This window comes from Lepisma saccharinum, chromosome 23, assembly GCF_977018435.1.
Source record: "Lepisma saccharinum chromosome 23, izLepSacc3.1, whole genome shotgun sequence".
In the NCBI taxonomy this organism is placed as follows: Eukaryota; Metazoa; Arthropoda; class Insecta; order Zygentoma; family Lepismatidae; genus Lepisma; species Lepisma saccharinum.
Window position 1 is genome coordinate 53,075,006 of NC_139251.1, and position 23,012 is coordinate 53,098,017.

At 35.7% G+C, this 23,012-nt stretch overlaps 2 protein-coding genes across 2 annotated transcripts in view; both read left to right on the top strand.

Annotated features, from left to right (window-relative positions):
* LOC146005198 (uncharacterized) overlaps nt 1-2,328 on the top strand; it is a 71,763-nt gene extending 69,435 nt beyond the window's left edge. The window contains exon 4 of the mRNA XM_083144250.1: nt 1,397-2,328. Coding sequence (XP_083000376.1) covers nt 1,397-1,407 — 11 coding nt within the window. The 3' untranslated portion in view covers nt 1,408-2,328. The remainder of the gene's footprint in view (nt 1-1,396) is intronic.
* Nucleotides 1-23,012, top strand: part of LOC146005196 (uncharacterized) — a 258,674-nt gene that overhangs the window by 68,588 nt on the left and 167,074 nt on the right. The window lies entirely within an intron of this gene.

The following is a 23,012-nucleotide window of genomic DNA, read 5'->3' on the forward strand; positions in this document are numbered from 1 at the left end:
TTAAGTTTATGCCATCGTCTCCACATGCTTTACTACGTATCCTGCTGAATGCCTTCCGTATGTCTTGAGATGTCACTCTAGTAAAGGTAAATGAATTTAGGGGTTTGAGGGTCAAAAATGTTTTGCAAATTTTTTCCAGGCCATCCTGGTCCACTTCACTTTGCGAAGCTTGTATAAAATAGTCATTAATGCTATTTGGATCTAGTATTTTTTCGGGAATATCTTGACTGACATATTTGCTAGCTATTAGGCCATGTTTACGCAGGTTCGCCCACATTTCTTTCGCATTATTTATGTTCTTATCGATTGCAGATTTATAATAGTGAAACTTGCTATTTCGCACTATCTTTTTAGCTCTGTTTTTAATGTATTTGTAGCTAAGAAGGCTATCGTTATCACCGGTGTTTACGTATTTCAAATGATAGTAGTCCCTAAGCTTCCAAAATTCATGAACGGTATTGTTTATCCATGCCGTGGAGCCTTCGTCACTCTGCACGTTTTAACAGAGATGTGTTTCTTCGCCAGCAATAGTATTTCATCATTTATCATTTCGACCTGGCTGTTTACGTCCTCACATCCCTCTATATGAATTAGGAAAGAAAAATATATCCTTTCATGACTGCTTTGAAAAAGCCAGGTCAGGGATTAAAATAAATGGACTGTTTGGTAGCCTTACATCAATGGCTGTACAAACTAAAGCTTCCAATTTTGCAGGCTTTTCAAACCTGTCTTTCTACACAAAAACATATTAAGTTATGCAAGGACAACATATATATTTTTTTTAAACCTTGAAAAATCATGGATGTTATTTTTTATGGCTTTTTATAGATTCACATTTAAATATTTCATAGCTCGAGGAGAAGGGGGGGTATTGCCCCTCCCCTGAGTACAGGTAGGCATAAAGTAATGTTGTCACCTTGTTCCAGGTTCAATCCCCAATGAAACCACAGTGGTTCAAGTCCCATTTTAAGCTGTAGGTCGAACACCAATTAACGTGTATGAGGTGGGCTTAAACAAACAAAACGTTACCTATAGAAAGCCATATTTTTTAAAAAATGTAATTCGTGGCAAATCTATTTCAGTTTCGGGGCCACAATGCCCTAGGGCAGTGCCTCTCAACTGACAGGCTGTGGCCAGGTACCGGGCCTTGGCGTGAATATACTAAGCCATGAGAGTTCATTAAATCGAATTGTTGCCAAGTATTTTAAACATAATTTTATATTTGTCAACAAGCCTAGACATATATCATATTCCATTATACAGGGTGCAGCACGTAAAACCAGCCCGCTGTAATCCCGATGTAATTGCTTTGCTAATGAACATGTAAAACATCTAAATAAACATGTCAACAGAAGATGGCATTGCATGAGTTACTAATTCTGTTTCTCACCAACAGGTGGCTTGTGAACCCGTGGTCGAGTGAAAGCAGTTGAGAATCAGGCCTTGTTGGGTGAAGCCGTGATAATGCCGTATTTGATTCCTGAGCGTGTTGCAATTGTTGAAGCTTTTGTGCACACCGGATCCTTTGTGCAAACAAGGAAGTTGTTTCAGGAGAAATTTCCAGGACGTCCTGTCCCAGCAAAATGCACAATACAGGATTTGATTGGGAAATGGAGGTGTACAGGATCTGTTGCAAATGCTCCCAGGGACAGATGACCATCTGTCTGCACACCTGAATTACGGAGGCAGGTGCAGAACATAATGGCGAGAAGTCCTCGTAAATCAACGAGGAAATTAAGTCAACAGGTTCCAGCTAGTGAGCGAAGTTGTAGACGTGTGTTAAGGGCGCTGAAGTTAAAACCTTACCGGGTAAGTGTAGTGCAACAACTGAGGGAGCTTGACCTGGGGAAGAGGGTGGATTTTTGTTCATGGCTATTGACGAATGTTGCCAGTGGTGTTTTGGATCCATTGATGCTCATCATGAGTGACGAGGCGTGGTTTCACCTGTCGGGATACGTAAATTCCCAAAACAATCGCTATTGGTCGTCACAGAATCCACACGTAATCCACGAGCAGCCATTGCATGACGAAAAGATTGGTGTTTGGTGTGCCATTTCCGCACAACGCGTTATGGGGCCCATATTTTTTGAAACCACAGTAGACAGTAACGTGCATTTGGGAATTCTGGAAGAGTTTTATGAACAATTGACAGAAGAGGAGTGTCAGTTCTGTTACTTTCAGCAGGACGGATCAACAAGCCACACATCAAATGCTTCACTATCCCGTGTGCATGAAATGTTTACTCCAGAGAGGACAATTAGCAAAGGCCTATGGCCTCCTCGGTCACCCGACTTGTCAACTTGTGACTTTTACTTGTGGGGAATGTTAAAGGGGAAAGTATTCAAAACAAATCAACACACAATTGAAGAACTCAAGACCTCCATCCAGAATGTCATGAACAGCATCACCACTCAAGAATTAACAAAGGTGTACATGAATCTCCTGAAACGAAGGACTTGAAAAACATTTAAGAATTCATACTGGAGAGAAGTACCATGTGTGTTCAACATGTAACAAATCATTTACACAGAAAGAAGTTCTCAGACGACTTTCAGTGATTCATACTTTAGATAAACCTTGTTTGTGTTCAACATGCAAGAAATCGGTTACACGGAAGGAAATTCTTAGAAGACATTTGAGAATTTATACTGGAGAGAAGCTCTGTGTGTGTTTGCATGGAAGGAAGATCTTGGAAAACATTTAATAATTCATGCTGGAGAGAGGCCATATGTTTGTTTAACATGCAAGAGATCTTTTACATGCAAGGAACATCTTAGAAAACATTTCAGAATTCATACTAGAGAGAAGCTCCCTGTGTCTTCAACATGTGAGAAGTCATTTGCATGGAAGCCGGATCTTACACGACATTCAGAAATTCATACAGGTTAAAGCCTATTTTCTATTCAACATTTAACAGATTATTTTGGCTGAATCCAATTAATTCAGGATATTCAAATTTTAATACTTGTGTAACCTATTGTGTTGTGTCATGTATTTGATGCGCAATAAATAATTGGATTTTTTATTGTGTGGTGTAAAGAAGTTTGTGTCACAGACGTTTATTCTTTGAAATGATCAAGAGGTCCTTTCATCAGACTTCAACTTAGCTTGTTTTGCTGGGACCACTCCAGGATCAACAACTACTCTACCACCTTAAGCACGGAACCCCTAATTCATTGGCTCTCCTCATTGATACTTCAGCATGTACGGGGTGCATCCAGAGAGTAAGTTTCCCTATTTTTTTAAAAAAAAACCAACACAGTTTCAGGAAACCATTTATTGGCAACAGGTACAGCAAAGGTTCAGCTATTTTTCAACATTGCAACCACCAGAATTGAGACACTTGTCGTATCGTGGTATCAACTTTTGGATCCCACTGTCGTGGAACTCTGCCGCCTGTGAATGGAACCAGCGTGTGACAGATGTCTTCAGCTCTTCGTCGTTGCCAAAACGCTCACCGGAGGACAGGAATTTCTTGAGGTGCAAGAAAACGTGAAAATTGCTGGGAGCCAGATCAGGACTGTAAGGTGGATGATCAAACAACTCCCAGCCAAATTCCGTCAAAACAGCTGCTGTGGGCCGAGCCGTATGTGGACGAGCATTGTCATGGAGGAGCACAACACCTGCAGTAAGCATGCCACGTCTCTTGTTTTGAATGGCTCGTTGCAATTTCCTTAGTGTTTCACAGTAATGGTCAGCGTTCACCGTTTCACCTCTGGGGAGGAAGTCAATGAGCAAAATGCCCTTACTGTCCCAAAACACGGTGCACATTCACTTTCTGTACCGACAGCGTCTGTTTGAATTTCTTCTTGACCAGAGATCCACTATGCCGCCTATGCATTGACTGCTGCTTGGTTTCCAGGGTGAAGTGCCAAATCCACATCTCATCGCCCGTGATGATCCTGTCGAGGAAATCATCGCCGTCATCATGGTACCGTTGCAGGAATGTCAGTGCTTCTCGTGAACGTTTCATTTTGTGTTCTGGTGTCAGGTTTTTCGGCACCCACCTGGCACACAATTTTTTGAACAGCAGGCGCTGCGTAACAATCTCATGCAACACGGATCGTGATGTCTGCGGAAAAAGGCTACTCAACTCCGTAATCATGAAGCGACGCTTCTCTACGATGCGCTGCCGCACCAGCTCAACCAGATCATCAGTGATGAGGGTTGGACGCCCACTGCGCTCTTCATCATGGACACTTTGACGACCTTCCGAAAACTGCCGACACCAGCGACGCAGCATCTGGTTACTCATAATGTTCGGCCCATAGACCTCACAGAGCTGACGAACGTCAATTGGCGCAATGCTTTGTGCATTCAGGAACTTTATCACCAACCGAACCTCGCATGCGGTGGCAGAAGGAATACAAGCTTCCATTTCGGACCACTGCTGCCTCCCTACTGGCATGCGGCGGGAGAAGGAATACGAGCTTTCACTTTGGACCACTGCTGCCTCGCTACTGGCGCCTGGCGGGATCTGTCTGCCTGGCATGATTGACACATCTTAGCTCTGCTGCGCATGCACAATTTACACTGCTCATTATGTTTACTTTCACGGGAAAAAAATAGGGAAACTTACTTTCTGGATGCGATTCGTAGATACTAATTTCCCATTAAAGCAACTTTTGAATAATTTTTGGGACATCTACCATCTAGCATAAAGGATAGAACCTAATTACACCTACAAGATTACAAGATGATGTCTTAATAATTGTATATATTCAGATCAGGAAACATGAAAAAATGAATTCAAGTTTACAACTTATGTAGTTTAGATTAATAATACATTTTGTGAATGATACATAATTTGAGTAACATGCAGGCTTCAATTAATCTGCTCTTTTTGTGTTTGCATTTTACTTGAATACTTCCAATGAGTAAATGATTAAACATTGGTTTTCCACTTGTTTGTTTTGTTCACTTGGTTAAGGTCTTATATCTATAAAAAATGATCATGATCTGCAATCTTCCTATTTCCTCTGTACCTACTATACCTTCCTGTGCAGTATGTTTGTACACGTGTTTTAGACTGAATTTAACTATGAGTTCACTAGACAATAGGCCAACCTTTGCTATGTTCGTGGATGCATAAAATTATGTTAAGCATGCATAACTGGAGACAACTTATCCCAGGCATAACTCCAGAGACTCACATTGCAAGACTGAGCTAAACTAAGTAAACATATTGAGAACATATTAATGGGTCTGAAAACTGACTGGAAACTTACGAATTTAAAATAAATTAAATTGGAGTCTGTTCAAGTGGGAACGAGCCTTTCTGTGGAAATCTTTATTTTCTTTAGGCATATTAGTTCCAAATTACATCCAAATCGAAGATAATGTAGATTTATATTAAAGTAGATGATTCTGAGAAGCCATATAAGGCCATTTAGGTTTATTTTCACCGCCAGGCTTAATTTCCCAAATTAGAAGAAAACTTGTGAAGTCGTCTCTTTGTTCTATGTTTATGTCATAGCATCTGTATTAACTGTCACACTCTAATTTTCCACGCAATAACGTTTAATGAAAAACAGCTGGTTCTTACATGGTGAGCATATGACCCTTACTCCAAAATAATTTAGGAAAAAAAAATCCGTTTTGTTTGCAAATATATGAATTACTGTCAGATTTTTCCTACAAAATCACACTTGTCACTATGGAATCTCCCTAATATATAAACTGTTCTCTCTGTACACCCAGATTTTGACCAAATCTTATATACACATTCTTTTAGAAAGAATTCTTAATAATTTTCATCATTAACTTGAATACTTGAGTGAAATTCACTTGCACGTGATCACATGTTTCAGATGTTTTGCTCTGGCCCAACACCTGCCTGGTTCACTATACTACCTATGTAAATCGTTGTTTATTGCACAATGTGTTAGCAACAAGTTCTTTCTTGCACAAAACGCAGGAAAGCACATATGGAACAGCCAGTTGCCATAACACCTTTGACACATTAAACTCGTGCAATTTTTGTAAAGCACCATGGAATGCAAAAAACCATGCAGCTGCTAGATGTACCATTTTGTAAAGACTGTATTCCTTTTAATCCCAATGGGTACCTCATTCAGTCTTGGCATTAAACATCTCAATGAAATAATTAAACTAGTCATGCAAAGAAAGCATATTTTGGAAACAAATGCAGAAATTTCGGAAAATTTGTTCCAACCACAAAGCTTTCCTTCATTCATTGCTGCCCTCTTATTATTAAAGTGTTGGTTAAATTTTGGTGAATTGAATTTGCACATTCCTACTATGAGACAGGATTACAATTTTTTGTGTCAATTAGGAGACAGGGTCATGTACCCAATTTCCAAAATTCCAAAGTTTTTTAAAAGTATCTTCCAAAATGTGGGGACATAAGTGACATGTCGTCAGATACTAGTATTTTGTCTTGATTACCTCGCAAATTGTATCCTTAAGTCCCATGCCTCATCCCAATTTAAATAACATTTAAGACATTCCCGTGTGTGTGTGTGTGTGTGTGTGTGTGTGTGTGTGTGTGTGTGTGTGTGTGTGTGTGTGTGTGTGTGTGTGTGTGTGTGTGTGTGTGTGTGTGTGTGTGTGTGTGTGAAAGAATCTTCGAATACGTACACAATATAGTGTTGGCATCTATTTTCTTATTTTCCATTACTCCATTTTGAATATGTGTAGAACATATGTTGTACATGAAAGTTATACATGTTTTATGTACAAGAGAATAATATTCGGAATGCATTTATGATGCATTTTCAGCCATACAAAAAAAAAGTTTGTGTTCTTGTTTTCCATTATTAATTAATGTGATATTGAACATTTTTTTAAGAAAGAATGTTTGAAATTGTTTGTTCCAACACAAGTGCTTTAACACAGACTTCTATCCCTCTTTTTGTGTAATTTACAAGAATGATAACGTCTTTGACTCTACCACTACTAATAATCGTTATAATAGTGTGATTATTATTATTACGTTTATCCTGGTACTTCCCCTCCCCACCCCCTCAGACAAAAGTTCGCAGTTGCACCTTTGGTGCATGTGAGTGGGTGTTGAGAGGCGGTAATACACAAGGTTGAAATAGAAAACATCTGCTTGTGGCCTTGAATTTTTTGAAAATTCGCCTTGGAAACCGGGAATTATACTTGAATTTTATCATGGTCCTAGAGTAGCCACTCTGAGTGGGTAACCACCCTGGTCCTCGTGCATGTAGGGGCCTCGCGTCCCATGAGGTTGATATGAAAAACGTAATAAATGAAAGTGAGGAAAATAGAAAAGTCTAATTTTTGTGGGCAATAAAATTAAAACCTTTTTTATCTTGCTTTATATTCTAGTTTAACGTTATAATTTGAATGAATACGTCAAATCAGAGGTGGTCGAGAGCTCTAAGCCTAAGGGGTCCCGAAAAAGTCAAAATAATTCTCATTTCTCGTGTGAGACATTAACACAAAAATTGCTTTTACATTTTTATCCATTTAATATTTTCTTGAATAAACAGCGCTTTGTCTTGGCTTTTCTTCTGTCTCGTGACCTTGCATAGCCTATCAGATTTTAATATGTTAATGAGAGAGCACCTTAAACTGCCACGGAGCAAAGTATGGGCATTTAAATGCTTCTGTTGTTTTAAACTGAAGAAGGGTATGGATAATATTAGCAGTTCTTCCTTCCTTCCTACAACTTTAAATGCAGCTATTGCCCTCTGTAATGGGCACGAAGATGATTTATCTTCCGAATTTCCTGATCAAGTTCTAAGTTTCAGGAATGTTTTTAAAGCTGAAATCAAGTGCTTTGGCAAAGTTTCTTCTCCTTGATAGCTCTACACTATCTTCCAGTTTGCTCTGTATCATGTACCGCCTTCTGTTTGTTTCCTACTCTTCAAGTAACAACCACGAAAAAAGAACTATCTTTCTCAAAATTGAAACTTAGAAACAACTTCTGGAAGGAAGTGTAGAGTCCAAATTTAGCAGACTCAGTAATCTCACTATTGAACGAGAAAGGCAAGATCTAATGTAAAAGTATCATTTGCTGGCCAGAAGTCAGCTTTCTGTTAAGCAAGGTGGTTTGATTTAAATGAGGTTGATTTATCACAAATGTGATTGATTTACAGCTGTAATTTTGTCCTGAATTTTTCGTGAAAATTGACCGTTTCTGCGAACTTTTTCATTTTTACGATAAAAACGAAAAAATGGCATTTGTTACTAATTTCTTTTTAAGAAATATATTCGCTTTGAAGATGTTAGCTGCAAAGGAATGAGAAATAATTTGGAAAGGCACAGTAACCCAAAATTCTATTATTTTTTATGTTGTTTCATGAATGAAAATAAATGAGATACAGATTGTTTTGTACACTCCACTTTTTCTAAAATATAAATATAACTGAGTAAGGCTGATTTTCAGAAGGTGAAAATTATTATTTACTATTTTTAAGCTTATTTTCCCATAAATGTTTCAAATATTATGCCTTGTATAAAATCATTCATTGATTTAGTAACATTATGTATGAGTGCATGGTATTAAAAATTACCATGAAATTTTCACGATATTACTGCCATATTTTTAACTATAAACACGTTATTTTATATATTTTTCACGAAATTCTTTAAAAATTGACATAAAAAAAATGGCCCTAGTTTTACTCGCCCACTTTCCAGCCAGGCCAGCCTAGTAAGCGAATCTGGCCAATGTGCAGCTCTCTGGTCCCAATCGTGCCCAAAGTGATTTTTTTTCTGTTCCTTCATCTCAAGAAATTGCCGAGATCCCAGGTGTTAGATTTCCACGCAGATGGTCTACGTAAGCTTGTTCCATGGTTCCAAAAATGCTTGGAGCGTCATGGTGACTATGTAGAAAAATAGCCAGGGTATGCACTTGTATAGTATGAAAATAAAAATTTTCTCGCTTGATTTTATTCTTTGTAATAACCAATCGGCGCTTTTTATTTTTTACATGTCCCTCGTATTAGTTTCTAAGCTAATGTTCTGTAACTAGAACTCAAAGTTAGTGTTGGCAAAATTTTACATTTGTTCCAAATGAATAACTAACTACCTAACCTTCTGAAACCTGAAGGTTCATGGCTGCAGCATCACAGGCCTTCCATCTGTCCCTATCCTGAGCAATGTCTATATATACTCTTTTCCATCCTTACCGATTTCCTTTAGGTCTATCTCAACGTTGTCCCTCCATCTTCGTCTTGGCCATCCTACAGGTCTTTTACCATCAGGTAAACATCCCAACAACAATCCTGTAAACTCTTCTTTCCTCTCCCGTTCGTGCCACATGGCCTGCCCAGCTAAGTCTTCTTCATAATAATATCTGGACATGAATACAAATTATGTGGCTCTAAATTATGTAACCTTCTCCACTCACATGTCTCCTCATCCCTTTTAGGTCCAAATATTTTCCTATGGATCTCATTTTCAAATACTTTTAATTAATGTTCCTCTTTCAATGTAAGGGACCAAGTTTCACACCCATATAATACTACAGGCAAAATTACTGTTTTGTATATTTTAACATTTAGTTTTTTAGATATTAAACGAGAAGAGAAAAGTAACATGCATTTCCTGAATTAAGCCTGCTTTTTATTTCCTCTTTAATATCATTTTCATTTGTTAGTATTACTCCTTTGAATTTGGAAACTGGTTCAAATGAGTTGTTATCAATAATTAGATTTTGATTATTACCTAACACTTGGTTTTGGCTTGTAAGCATATATTTAGTTTTCTCTTTGCTAACTACCAAACCTATCTCTTAGCTGTTTTGAAAAATATTTTAGCATTATTGTTAATTGTATTTATATCATCCCCTAATAAGTCTACATCATCTGCATATGATAACACCTGAGTCATACCGTTTAATTTTAGTCCTTCGTTAGTTTCTTTTACCTTCCTAACAGCATATTGAAAGGCAAAATTAAGGAACAATGGAGACAATGAATCTCCTTGTTTTATCCCATCATGAATTGTAAATTTGTCAGACACATTAACACCCACCTGAATTTTACTTTCTGTTTCACTGGTGCATACTTTTATCGTATTAACAAGCTTCTTAGGTATTCCAAACTCAACTAATATATTATATAATTTATTTCTTTTGACCGAATCATAATCAATGAATAGCTGATGGACATTTTGTTTATATTCCCACTTTTTCTCAAGTATCTGTCTGATGTGAAAAATTGATCTGTTGCGTTTAAAGCCACATTGATAATCACCTATAATTTATTAGCATATGGGGTTAGTCTTGTTAAAAGAATGTTAGATAATATTTCATATGTTGTCAAGAGTAGAGAAATTCCACGGTATTGTTGCAGTTCATTTTATCACCTTTTTTAAACACAGGAACAATTATGCATTCTTTCCACTGTTGACAGATTTCTTCTTTATTCCTCTTTATTCCATGTTAAACAAATTAATTTATGAATTTGATATATTAACGAATTCCTATCAAACTTAATTAACTCGGCTGGTATTAAATCAATGCCAGGTGCTTTGTTATTCTTTAGCCTTTTTATATCATCTTTAACTTCAGTCAAGTTAGGTTCTGGAACTAAAGGTTCTGCTCTGTGTACTTTAATTACTTCTGATGTATCTCCTACATGAACATTTAAAAGGTCATTAAAGTAGATCTTCCTTCTATTTAAAATATCGCCTGGGTCAGCCAAAAAATTGCAGTTTTTATCTTTTATCAAGCTTACTTTAAGTTGCACCCATTTCTAAAAGCATTTTACACCCTTATATAAATCTCTGATATTTTTATTTTTGCTGTTTGTTTCAATTTCGTTAATTTTACTTTTGTAAGTGAATATAAAAAATATTATTTATGTTCTAAATATGTCAAACAGTGTTTTAATCAACAGTAAACTTGTTTTGAATTAATAAAACACAAGAAAACTTATTTTGTTTCATGAGGAATCTTGTTATCACAAAATTAAGGACTCTTTGTAGTTGTACAGTTTGGTCGAGAAGTAATTAGGCACTGAAAATTTGCTGTAGTTTCTGCAATGTCAATGAAACTTTCTGCACACATGCATAGTGGAGTAGGATTACGTTTGTGCATACAAATTTCATAATACAATGATGTTTTGTTATATTTTCAGTAAGATGACTAACCACTTGACTGCCCAAGATCAAGTGGAGATTGCAGAATGCTACGAGGCGTGGAATTCAGTGATTGCTATGCAGAAGTTGTGGCGTACAGTGAAGGGTAGAAATGCAACTATCTGGCCAGAGACAAGAACTTTCTTATGACCACAGGCACGGTTGCACAGCAATTACTGAATTCCATGCCTCGTAGCTTGCCCCTGAGCGGTCAAGTGGTTAGTCATCTTTCTGAAAAGATAAGAAAACATCATCGTATTGTGAAATTTGTATGCACATATGTAATCCTATTCCAGAATGTATATGTATGGAAAGTTTTATTCATATTGCTTAAATATTACAAAAACTACAGTAAATTTCCAATGCCTAGTTACTTATCACCCACCCTGTAGTTCTATCATCCATATGTTGAAATGCTTATTAATGTTTTTTGAAAATCTCTCATGTAGGCTATTTGGCATAGACTACATCATTGTAGCATTTCACCCTGTGGAACTTGGGATCAAACCATTAGGGTTGTAGTTCACCCTTGAGCTACAAACGCTGCGATGGCCCTAAAGGGCCAGATGTGAGGTACTAAACTAATATGCAATTAAATGACATGATTGATGTTTGAAACACAACACTTCTGACTGAGAATGGCAGCATTACGGATAAGGGATGACTTACCCTGTCAATAAGAGTAGCTCTGTCTTAGCAGTGTTACCTCCTCGATGAACCGCAATCAAAAGATCCCCCTGCTCCTAGATTACTATGTTTTGTACCTCTCGCTGCGACCTTGGCTTACCTGGCACAAGGAGAGCCACACAGCTTCCCGTGTTAAAAAACCACCTTCCCCAACAAAATCTAGGAGCATGATCTGACACTTTTAGACAAGATTCTACATGTACCAACGGGATATGCTATGTCATTTCCCAGTTGCAGTACCAAACTCGTTTCCCACAGTGTCTACACCATAAATTTTATTCTAAATGCAAGAAAATACATTGAGGTTACCAACTATGTATTGTATGTTAATATGAGGAACGAAAGGTTGTGATTGATATGATATGATATGATTTATTTCATTCCTTTGACCATTGTACAGTGGTTGTTTTCCACACATGGTATGGAACATGTCAGCACATTACAGTTAATAATTATTTTCAAATAGGTATAAGTATGAAGATATTATACATAACATTTAAAAAAAACATTGCTGCCATTTCTTGTATAATATTTATGTGAGGAGTTGTTACATTTGAAGGAATCTAAGTCAGTTTTTACATACATCAGCAGATGAAGTATATACAAGCATGGTGAGGGTAATATGTCTAAATTTTTAAACAGTCTTCTGCAGGGTGTATTTCTCTTAGCTCCTGCTATTATTCTGACAATTTTCTTTTGCAGCACAAAAATTTTATTACTATTAGTGGAATTACCCCAGAAGATTATACCGTATGTTAATAAAGATTGAAACATGGTGTAATATAGTATTTTCAATGTTTCTAAGTTTGATATTGTTTTCAGTGTATTAATGCCAAATATAATTTTACCTAGTTTTGCGGAGAGGTGATCTATGTGTGGGTCCCATTTTAAGCTTTCATGAATCCATACTCCCAGGAATTTGACTGTTTTAACGTGATTTACTGTCATATTATCTAATGTAACATTTGGTTCATTTATCATTTTATTCCTTGTGTGATGGAAATTGACAGCCACAGTTTTGCTGCTGTTTAATACTAAATTATTGTCAGAAAACCATTTGCTGAGTTTGATTGTTACATGTTTGATATTAGAGTTAAGGGTTTGTTCCTTACCACTGGTGATGGCTACACTTGTATCATCTGCATAAAGAGTCGTTTTTGCTGAATTTAAATTTATTGGCAAATCACTAATATATATTAAGAAGAGTAATGGTCCAATAATAGAACCTTGTGGAACTCCATTTGATATTGTGCAGGGTTTTGAGACAAAGCTAGATTGCACACAGTCATCCTTTCTGTGGATAATCTCGACTATTTGCATACGACTGCTAAGATAGGATGTGAGCCAATCATGTGCGATGCCTCTTATGCCATAATGTTTTATTTTTTGTAATAGTTTTTCATGGGGTACTAGGTCGAAGGCTTTTGTTAGATCTAGAAAGAGTCCCGTGCATTGTCCCGTTTTGTCTAATGTTTCTCTTATATATTCCAAATATTGAAACACAGCAGATTCAGTTGATTTTCCTTTGCGGAAGCCATGCTGAGTATTTGAAATAAGTTGTTGTTTTTCTAAAAATGATGCAATTCGATTGTTCATGGTAGCTTCTAAAATTTTCGAGAATGGGGAGAGGAGAGATATTGGTCTGTAGTTGGTTAAGTTGTTTCTATCTCCTTTCTTGTATATTGGAATTACTTTTGTTTCCTTCAGCTTTTGTGGAAAAACTCCTGTGGTGAAGGACAAATTGATTATGTGGCACAGTGGGATTGCAATATATTCTTTGCATTGTTTGACAACATAAGTGGGGATTTCATCTACACTACACGACCAAGTAGGTCTGAGTTTCTGTACGATTTTTTCAACCTCCATAGTAGTTGCTGGATGCAAGTACATTGTTTTGGTGCACGTTCCTAATTTCTTTAAGTTGTTTGTGTTGTGACTGGTACTAGTGTTGGGGGTGGAGTACATTTTCGTAACATTTGCATAGTATTCATTTAATAATGTTGCAACTTCGAGAGTTTCCTTTACAGTCTCAGAATTATGTTGTAGTGCAATATTTTCTTTTCTTTTGCTGCCTTCATGTAGCTCTGTGTTTACAATTTGCCACATTGTTTTAGATTTATTTTCGGAATTTATGATGGTATTCTCATTGTGCATTTGCTTAGCCTTTTTTATTATTTTCCTATAGATTGACTTGTACTTGTGGAAATATGTTTCAAAATCAGCTGTGGCATCTCCATCTTTTCTGATTCTGCTTAGATATCTCATTCTTTCACTAGATTTAATAATTCCAGGTTTTATCCAGTGGTTCTTTTGGGTTGCTGAAGTTCTAACTTGTTTCTTGGGAAAAGCTATTTCGAAATAATAAGTGAACGTTTTTAGAAATGACTTATATGCTTCATCTGTATCATTGGACTCATGAATATCACTCCACGTTTCTTTGCTTAATAAATAATGAAAATAATTAATATTTTGTTTGCTGAATGACCTTCTGCTTAAAACTTGTGTTTCATTTTTGGTACTGTGTTTTGGATTAGTCACTGTGGTTGGTGATAAAGAAAACATTTGAGCTTGATGGTCAGAGAAACCTGTGTCAAATACAGATGTCTCACAGTTACATAGGTGTTGGTTTATGAGTATTCGGTCAAGTGCACTTTCTGTGTATTTGGTGATTCTTGTGGGTTGCTTGACCATGTGTTCTAAATTATACATGTTAAGGAGTGTGTTTAAATTATTGTTTAGATTTCCTTTTAGAAAGTCTATATTTAGATCGCCAATAACTGCTACAAGTTTGTTACTCTGTTGGTAGTAATTTAAGATGATATCCAGGTGTTTTATGAATATTTTTAAGTCGCTGTCTGGGGTTCTATATACACATACAATAACCAGTTTATGTTTTGGTAATTCCATTACGCATGCTTCGAAATGTTTTTCTAAATTTAGATGCAAAAATTTTGTGCACTCATTTGCCTCTATGTCGTTCTTTACATATATACATGACCCTCCCCTACTTATGGTTGGCCTAGCATAACTACATATGAGATTATAACATGGGATATTTATATATTTGAGTTGTTCTTGTTTTAGCCAATGTTCTGTGAGGCATAGTGCATCTATTTTTTCTGAGAAATTTGATAGGTGGATTTCTAACATCATTTTCTTATCCGTATTTAAGCCTTGAACATTTTGATGAAATATGTTCAAGGTTTCTGCCTTTTTAGAGCTTACCATACCATCCAGTGTTCCAGTTACTTTACCCATAAAAAAGTATTATCATGTGTTATTGGTACTTTTTCTCCCTCATAGATTTTCGAAGGGTACCTTTATTGTTTTCAATTGTTTCTTCATTTTCACCATTTCCTTTTATTGTGGTTACATTGCCCTTATGCACAGTTTTGCTAGTATCACTCACTTCACTCACACCATAATTAATATCACTGAAAACATATTGCTCTGTTGCACTAGTCCTATTTACAGACAACTTCACTTCACTATGGGGAGAGAAGGTTTCATTAATGGTATTTATGTCACTCGCAGGTACAGTGTCTTCCTTTTTCCAACACAGAGCAATGGCTTTCTGTTCATTTTTCTTCTTCATACGGATGATGTTTACAATCTTCTTTGATATAAAATCTTTACCGGTTTTGTTCAGATGCAAGCCATGCTTGGTGTGTAGCTTTCTCTCTAATGTGTCTAACTGCAAAACACTGACATTGCCGAAGCGATTGCACACAGATTCTAGTTTTTCATTCACTTTTTCAATTTCCTTATTTACACAGCTAGCATTTATGAGATCATGGCGATGGGGACTTTTCCTATGATTACGTTGGTGTGAGTGAGGTTAGGTAGGTTATGTTTAAGTGTATGGGTTACGTTGCACCCTTGGTTTTTTGCAACATCATTTGTTCCACTGATGATTATAACATAATCATCTGAGCCCAGAGTTTTGGAATCTTTCAGTAATGTTTCTGTGACTTGTTGCGAGGTCGCACCTGGTTTTACTACAGCACTGCAGAGTCTTTTTTGAGATTCGTCATGGATACGTTTTGCAAGTTCTTGTCCATGACTGTCTGCGAAAATGAGAATTTTGGTATTGTCGTTTTGTACACTTGTTACACTGGCTGTAGGTACAGTTTTTTCTTTCAAACGGCACAGGATTGGAGGCCTGCGCTTATTTGCACTGATCGAGTTATACCCTACCTGAGCATTGTGTATTCCCTTTCTGCTGCAGTTTATTTCCTTTCCAATGCATTCTTCATCTTCTATTTTTTCTGTTAGAGCTTGCGATTGGCACTGGATTGAAGCGAATTCTTGGTATTGCATTTGCTTCACTAGTTGAACATACACTTCGTTTACTTTTGTTGTTCTGCCTAACTACATCACTCCAAGTATTACCTGGTTCATTTGTATTTTTCTTCTTTTCCATTGTTTCATGTAGATCACTCTCTAAAAGTTTTATTATTTGGTCCTTGGATGAAATTTCAAGTCGTAATTTCTCGTTTTCGACTTTAATTGTTTACACTTAAAGCAGGTTGACATTTTGCTATTTCTTACCTATATATTGTTGCTAGTGTTGTGAAATCTGCTAGATTTGTGATTTGTATACTTTACGGTAACTAACTAACTCCCTAGCCTTCTTAAACCCGAAGGTTCATGGCTGCAGCAACACAGGCCTTCCATCTTTCCCTATCTTGAGCAAGTTCTATATACTCTTTTCCATTCCTACCAATTTCCCTTAAGTCCATCTCAACGTTGTCCCTCCATCTTCGTCTTGGCCTTCCTACAGGTCTCTTACCATCAGGTTTCCCAACAAGAATCCTGTAAACCCTTCTTTCCTCTCCCATTCGTGCCACATGGCCTGCCCACCTAAGTCTTCTTGATTTAATTATTCTGATAATATCTGGACATGAATACAAATTATGTAGTTCTAAATTATGTAAGCTTCTCCACTCACCTGTCTCCTCATCCCTTTTAGGTCCAAAGATTTTCCTAAGGATCTTATTTTCAAATACTCTCAATTTATGTTCCTCTTTCAATGTAAGGGACCAAGTTTCACATCCATATAATACTACAGGCAAAATTACTGTTTTGTAAATTTTAACTTTTAGTTTCTTAGATATTAAATGAGAAGACAAAAGTTTATGAAGAGAGAAGTAACATGCATTTCCTGAATTAAGCCTACCTTTTTATTTCCTCTTTAATATAATTTTCATTTGTTAATATTACTCCTAAGTATTTGAATTTGGAAACTGGTTCAAACGAGTTGTTATCAATAATTAGATTTTGATTATTACCTAACACTTGGTTTCGGCCTGTAAGCATATATTTAGTTTTCTCTTTGTTAACTTCCAAACCTATCTCTTTAGCAGTTTTGAAAAATATTTTAGCATTATTCTTAATTGTATTCACATCATCCCCCAGTAAGTCTACATCATCTGCATATGCTAACAACTGAGTCACACCATTTAATTTTAGTCCTTCTTTAGTTTCTTTTACCTTCCTAACAGCATATTCTAAGGCAAAATTAAAGAGCAATGGAGATAATGCATCTCCTTGTTTTAACCCATCATGAATTGTAAATTTGTCAGACATATTAATGCCCACACGAATTTTACTTTCTGTTTCACTGGTGCATACCTTTATCATACTAACAAGCTTCTTAGGTATTCCAAACTCTACTAATATATTATATAATTTATCTCTTTTGACCGAATCATATGCTTTTTTGAAATCAATGAATAGCTGATGGACATTTTGATTGTATTCCCACTTTTTTTCAAGTGTCTGTCTGATGTGAAAAATTTGATCTGTTACATTTAAATCCACATTGATAATCACCTATAATTTCATTAGCATATGGGGTTAGTCTTGTTAAAAGAATGTTAGATAATATTTTATATGTTGTTGAGAGTAGAGAAATTCCACGGTAATTATTGCAGTTCATTTTATCACCTTTTTTAAACACAGGAACAATTATGGATTCTTTCCACTGTTGAGGAATTTCTTCTTTATTCCATATTAAACAAATTAATTTATGAATTTGACATATTAATGAATTTCCACCATATTTAATTAACTCAGCTGGTATTAAATCAATGCCAGAGAGTAAAACATTTCAAACCAGTCTGTCATCTACTATCACTAAACATGATGAAGATTTTTCTCAAATACAATGTGAGACCACTCCAAGTTATTTTGCAACTATAAAAATTGCAACTCAAAAGCTTTGAATTTATGGCAGTTATCAAAAATAGAACATGTGTGATCTTACCTTTTATTACCTTAAATTTATTTGCACACCCAGATGAAAAAATCTATTTAGAATATCGCTTGGGTCAGCTAGAAAATCACCGTCTTTATCTTTTATCAAGTTTACTTTAGGTTGCCACCCCTTTCTAAACTCATTTACACCTTTATATAAATCTCTGATATTTTTATTTTTGCTGTTTGTTTCAATTTCGTTAATTTTGCTTTTCAAGTAATCTCTTTTTTTACTTCTAAACGTGCGGTTAACTTCTCACTTTATTCTATTATAATTGTTTAGATTTTTATCATCAGACTTATTTAACCACCTAAGTCTAGCCTGATTTCTTATTTCTATTAGATTATGACATTCATTATCAAACCATGGCTTACTTTTTCTCGGTTTATGGTATCCTATACTTTCTTTAGCTGCTGATTCTATTGCATTACGTATGTGCTCCCAATTCTTATTTACGTCTGTTTCATTTATATTTTCATTATCATTTAAATCCTGCAAAACATCAAATCTATTTGACAGTTTAATTTGGTAATCTTTCTTAATTCTTTCATCAGTAAACTTTCCTGTATCAAATTTTAGACTTTTAGATTTTGTTGCTTATGATTTATCACTGAGAGTCTTTCTCTTAATTTAGCAATTACTAAATAATGGTCACTGGCACAGTCAGCGCCTCTATGTGTACGAACGTCAATTATACTAGTATGCCTTCTCTTATCAATGAGAATATGATCTATCTGATTATGAGTTTTACCATCTGGAGAAGACCAGGTATATTTATGGATATCTTTATGTTTAAAAGTGGTACTTTTCACAATTAAATTCTTTGAGGTTGCAAAAGTAATCAATCTTATACCATTATCATTACTTAATTCATGAAGACTTTCTTTACCAATCGTGGGTTTAAATGTCTCTTCTTTGCCAATCTGTGCATTACAATCACCTAACAGTATTTTCATATCATACTGAGAAAATTTATCAAACACCTGTTCTAACTCTGTATAAAAATCATCTTTAGTATTATCATCTTTACCTTCCGTTGGTGCATGTATGTTTATTAAAATAATTTTACACCACCTACCCTGTAAAACTGCATATGATATCCTATCATTAATAAATTCTACTGTTTTAAGAGCCGAGATAATTCTATTATTTATGAAAAAACCTATTCCAAAATTATGATTTTCAGTACCACCATAGAAAAAAGTATAATTTTTAGTTTTACAATTCCCTTCTCCTGGCCACCTAACTTCCTGGACAGCTACTACATCTAATTTATACTTCACTATCTCATTAACTGTACACTGAAATGCCCCAGGCCGGTAAAGGCTCAGAACATTCCAGGTGCCTAATTTAATATCCTTATTCCTAACGTAGATCTTATCCTTAGTCCAGGGACCTCCCAAAGTAGTCCCCACCCGGAGATCCGAACGGGGGACTATTTTACCTCCGGAATATTTTACCTTGGGAACATCCATGGCCTTATATTGCTGTTTCTTGACTTTTTTTTTACAGTGCAGAGTTGTCAGCTCTACGCCTAACCCCCAATATGAATGGAGGAACTACTACACAAGACAAACACAAACACATTAGACAGCACAATTACTACACAAGACGAACACAAACACATTAGACAGCACAACTACTACACAAGACACATACAAACACATCACAACTATAACACTATATAAACACAAACACACCACAACCACTACACAATATAAACATAAACAAACTACACACCACAACTACTACACAAGACAAACACAATCAAATTAGACAGTACAACTACTACGCAAGACAAAACAAACATACTAGATAGCACAACTACTACACAAACATACTAGACAGCAGAACTACAACACAAGACATATACATACATATCACCTATAATACACAAGACAAACAGAAATACATTAGACAACATAACTACTACATACGATAAACACAAACACACTAGACAGCACAACTACTACACAAGACAATCCCAACCACACTAGACAGCACACCTACTACACAAGACAAACCCACATACAAGCACACCACAACTACTACACAAGACAAACCCACATACAAGCACACCACAACTACTACACAAGACAAACACAAACACACTAGACACCACAGCTATTACACAAGACAAACTCACACACTACACAGCACAACTACTGCACAAGACACACGAACACATTACAAGTAAAAGTAACATTTTCAAGTAAAAGTAGCTACATCCTTGTATTTAAGTGCCCATAAAATGTAATTTAAGTGGTTAGGTTATTATAATATTGTCATAATTGACACTTCAACCCTCTTGACTAGAAAACTGACAATATTCGGTCTTGGGTTCTGGATTCGAATCTTGGCCTGGGCATGTGTGTTTTGTATGAGTATCCCGTCATCAATTTTATTTTACAGGGGCATTACAGTGTTCTTGTGTGACATTTCACACTTCTATAATATAAGGCTCTAGCAATGTGACCGGATTAAAATATTTCATAACAAACTGATTTCACATAGAAGTATAAAGTACGTTTTGCTGTCTGCTAACGAATTTTAAAAAATACTGGAGTTGATGATCTAGCCTGAATGCATGAAAAGTATTAATGAAAATGTGATATGTAGCAACGTTTGACTTCAGAAGCTAATATTTTTTTGTTTGTGAAATACGTATTCACAAACAATAATGCAATTAAAAACAATAATAATTTCCAGATTAGTTCATGTTGTTATTTACATGGAGTAAGGACACTTCATGAAATGCCTCACTATCATCACTCATCCCCATCTTTCAATTAGCCAGAAATGGAAGGAAAGTGAAGTAAAATAAACCAAATAATAAAAAATGTCTTCATACAGTAGTAACAGCGTGCCAAATTTCAATTTAATTTTTTTTTATGTTCTGCACTTATGACCAAATGTTTGTTGTTATAATGTAGTTTGAATAGATAAATAAAACTAAAAAAAATGTTTTCTAATTGTCACATCTGACAGTAATTTTGCACCAAAAATACATTGGGGAACTTCGTGCTTGTAAATTTTAGCACCTAGAAGCACATATGTGATGCTTTTAACAAATATTATACACATAAATTACAATAAAAGGTTCAAACATTCTAAACCAATCTAACACAACCTACCTAACCCACTCACATTCTGTTATGAGAGGAAATTTTTTCATCTGCTTAATTAGCTTCCCTCAGATCTCCATGAGTGTGATTTGGATAGTAAGATTTTTGAAGAATAATCGGTTTCATAATTGTAAGTCACCCATTTCTACACAGAATTAAATGCTTTTTGTGCATATACATTTTGCAGGGTGAGTTCTTTCTCCTACTTAACCTAGTTTCTTCTTATACCAGATATGTAAATGAGTGTGTGCCTTTCCTGTAAAAGAATAAATAGGTATCTTATGTTGTCCATGTATTCATAAATTTTGTCAGTAGTGACGGTTTCTATGCATTTTGAAAAATATAAAACAAAATAAGCAAATTGGTTCATGTAGTGCATATTGACAGAATTTATGAGGATTGTTACTACTTTTGGTGCAAGTAATTGTTCCGTGATAAATGTCTCAAGAATGTAAATAGAAGCAAATTTATTTTTCCCATATTACATAATTGGAAACTATTGATAATTCTATTGGCCAAATAGATTTTCCATGGCGGAGTAGTTAGCACATCATGCTATGATGCCAGGGGTCCCGGGTTCGAATACCGGCCTGGGCATGAATGTTTGTGAGTGTCCATTCATCAATTTCATCATATCACCACCCATCCCCATCTTCGCAAATTAGCCAAAAGTGGCACAAAAGCGAAGTAAAATAAAGCAAATCAATCTATTGGTTTTCCATATTGGAACATTTCATGAAAAGAGGTGCTACTTCATGTAAAGTAAATCATTCTGGAAATTATTATTGTATTTAATTACATTAAAGTTTAAATGTTTGCAAGTGTTTATAATTTGTATATTTTGCAAACAAAAATAAGTTTAATCTATAGCCTAAATGCTTCACAAATAATTGAAGCCAAATTTTTCTACACATATTGTATATTTTTTAATGCATTTTTAAAATTCTTGTAGTTTTAGGTTATGTTCGCTAAATATTTTGGAATGCTCTCTTGTCCAATACTGTGGTTTTGGATACCTTGTAACATGTAATACTGCTGTATTAAGGCTGAAAAGCTGTTCTCGGCAGTTTTAAAACACTTTTCAAATAAATAAAAATAAATAAATAATACATTTTCCTTAATCCATTCAGGCTATGTCATATACAGGTTGTTTTCATTTGTTAGCAAACACCACAAAGTAATTCTATTATGTATATTTTAATTTAGTTGCATGTCTAGAAGCTTATATCTTATGTGTGAAATGTCACACACTGTATCTATTGCAAACTTGTGATTGTACCAAAATGTCACTCCACTCCATTGCATTATCTCGTGAGATTATTTGCTTTTCTGGTGAAACAAGCTTATCTTTCCTACATATATTAAATGTATACATTTATTCCATATCATAATACAATCATTTACATTTTTCAAAGACTGAATTAATTCTTGTCTTCAGTATGACACAACTGTTGTACGTGTCTAGTCACCTTTGATGCGCACACATTCTTGATAAAGACATCCACTAAATAAGCTGGTGAGGGGAATTAGAAACTGGTTTTTACAGAAGTTTTTTATTGTGTGCCTGTTTATTAGTCTGGCGACTGTGAAGTTTTAGGATACTTATTACGTATTGTGAGTTTTATCTCTACCCCCATGACCCAACAGCCCTCAAAGGGCCTTGGCCTATCTCCTGACTGCCAGTCTCCCTCCCACAATCCTACCTGGAGGTGTGAAGATCTTCAACTGGTAATGGGATGATGTGGGATCAGCACGTCGAACCCTCAGCAGTTATAGTAGTTTTTTGAGACCGGGTTATGCTACTCACTCGTAGCTCCCCAATTTCCTCACAAAGGTGACTTGCCACCGGTCCTATACACAGGTCG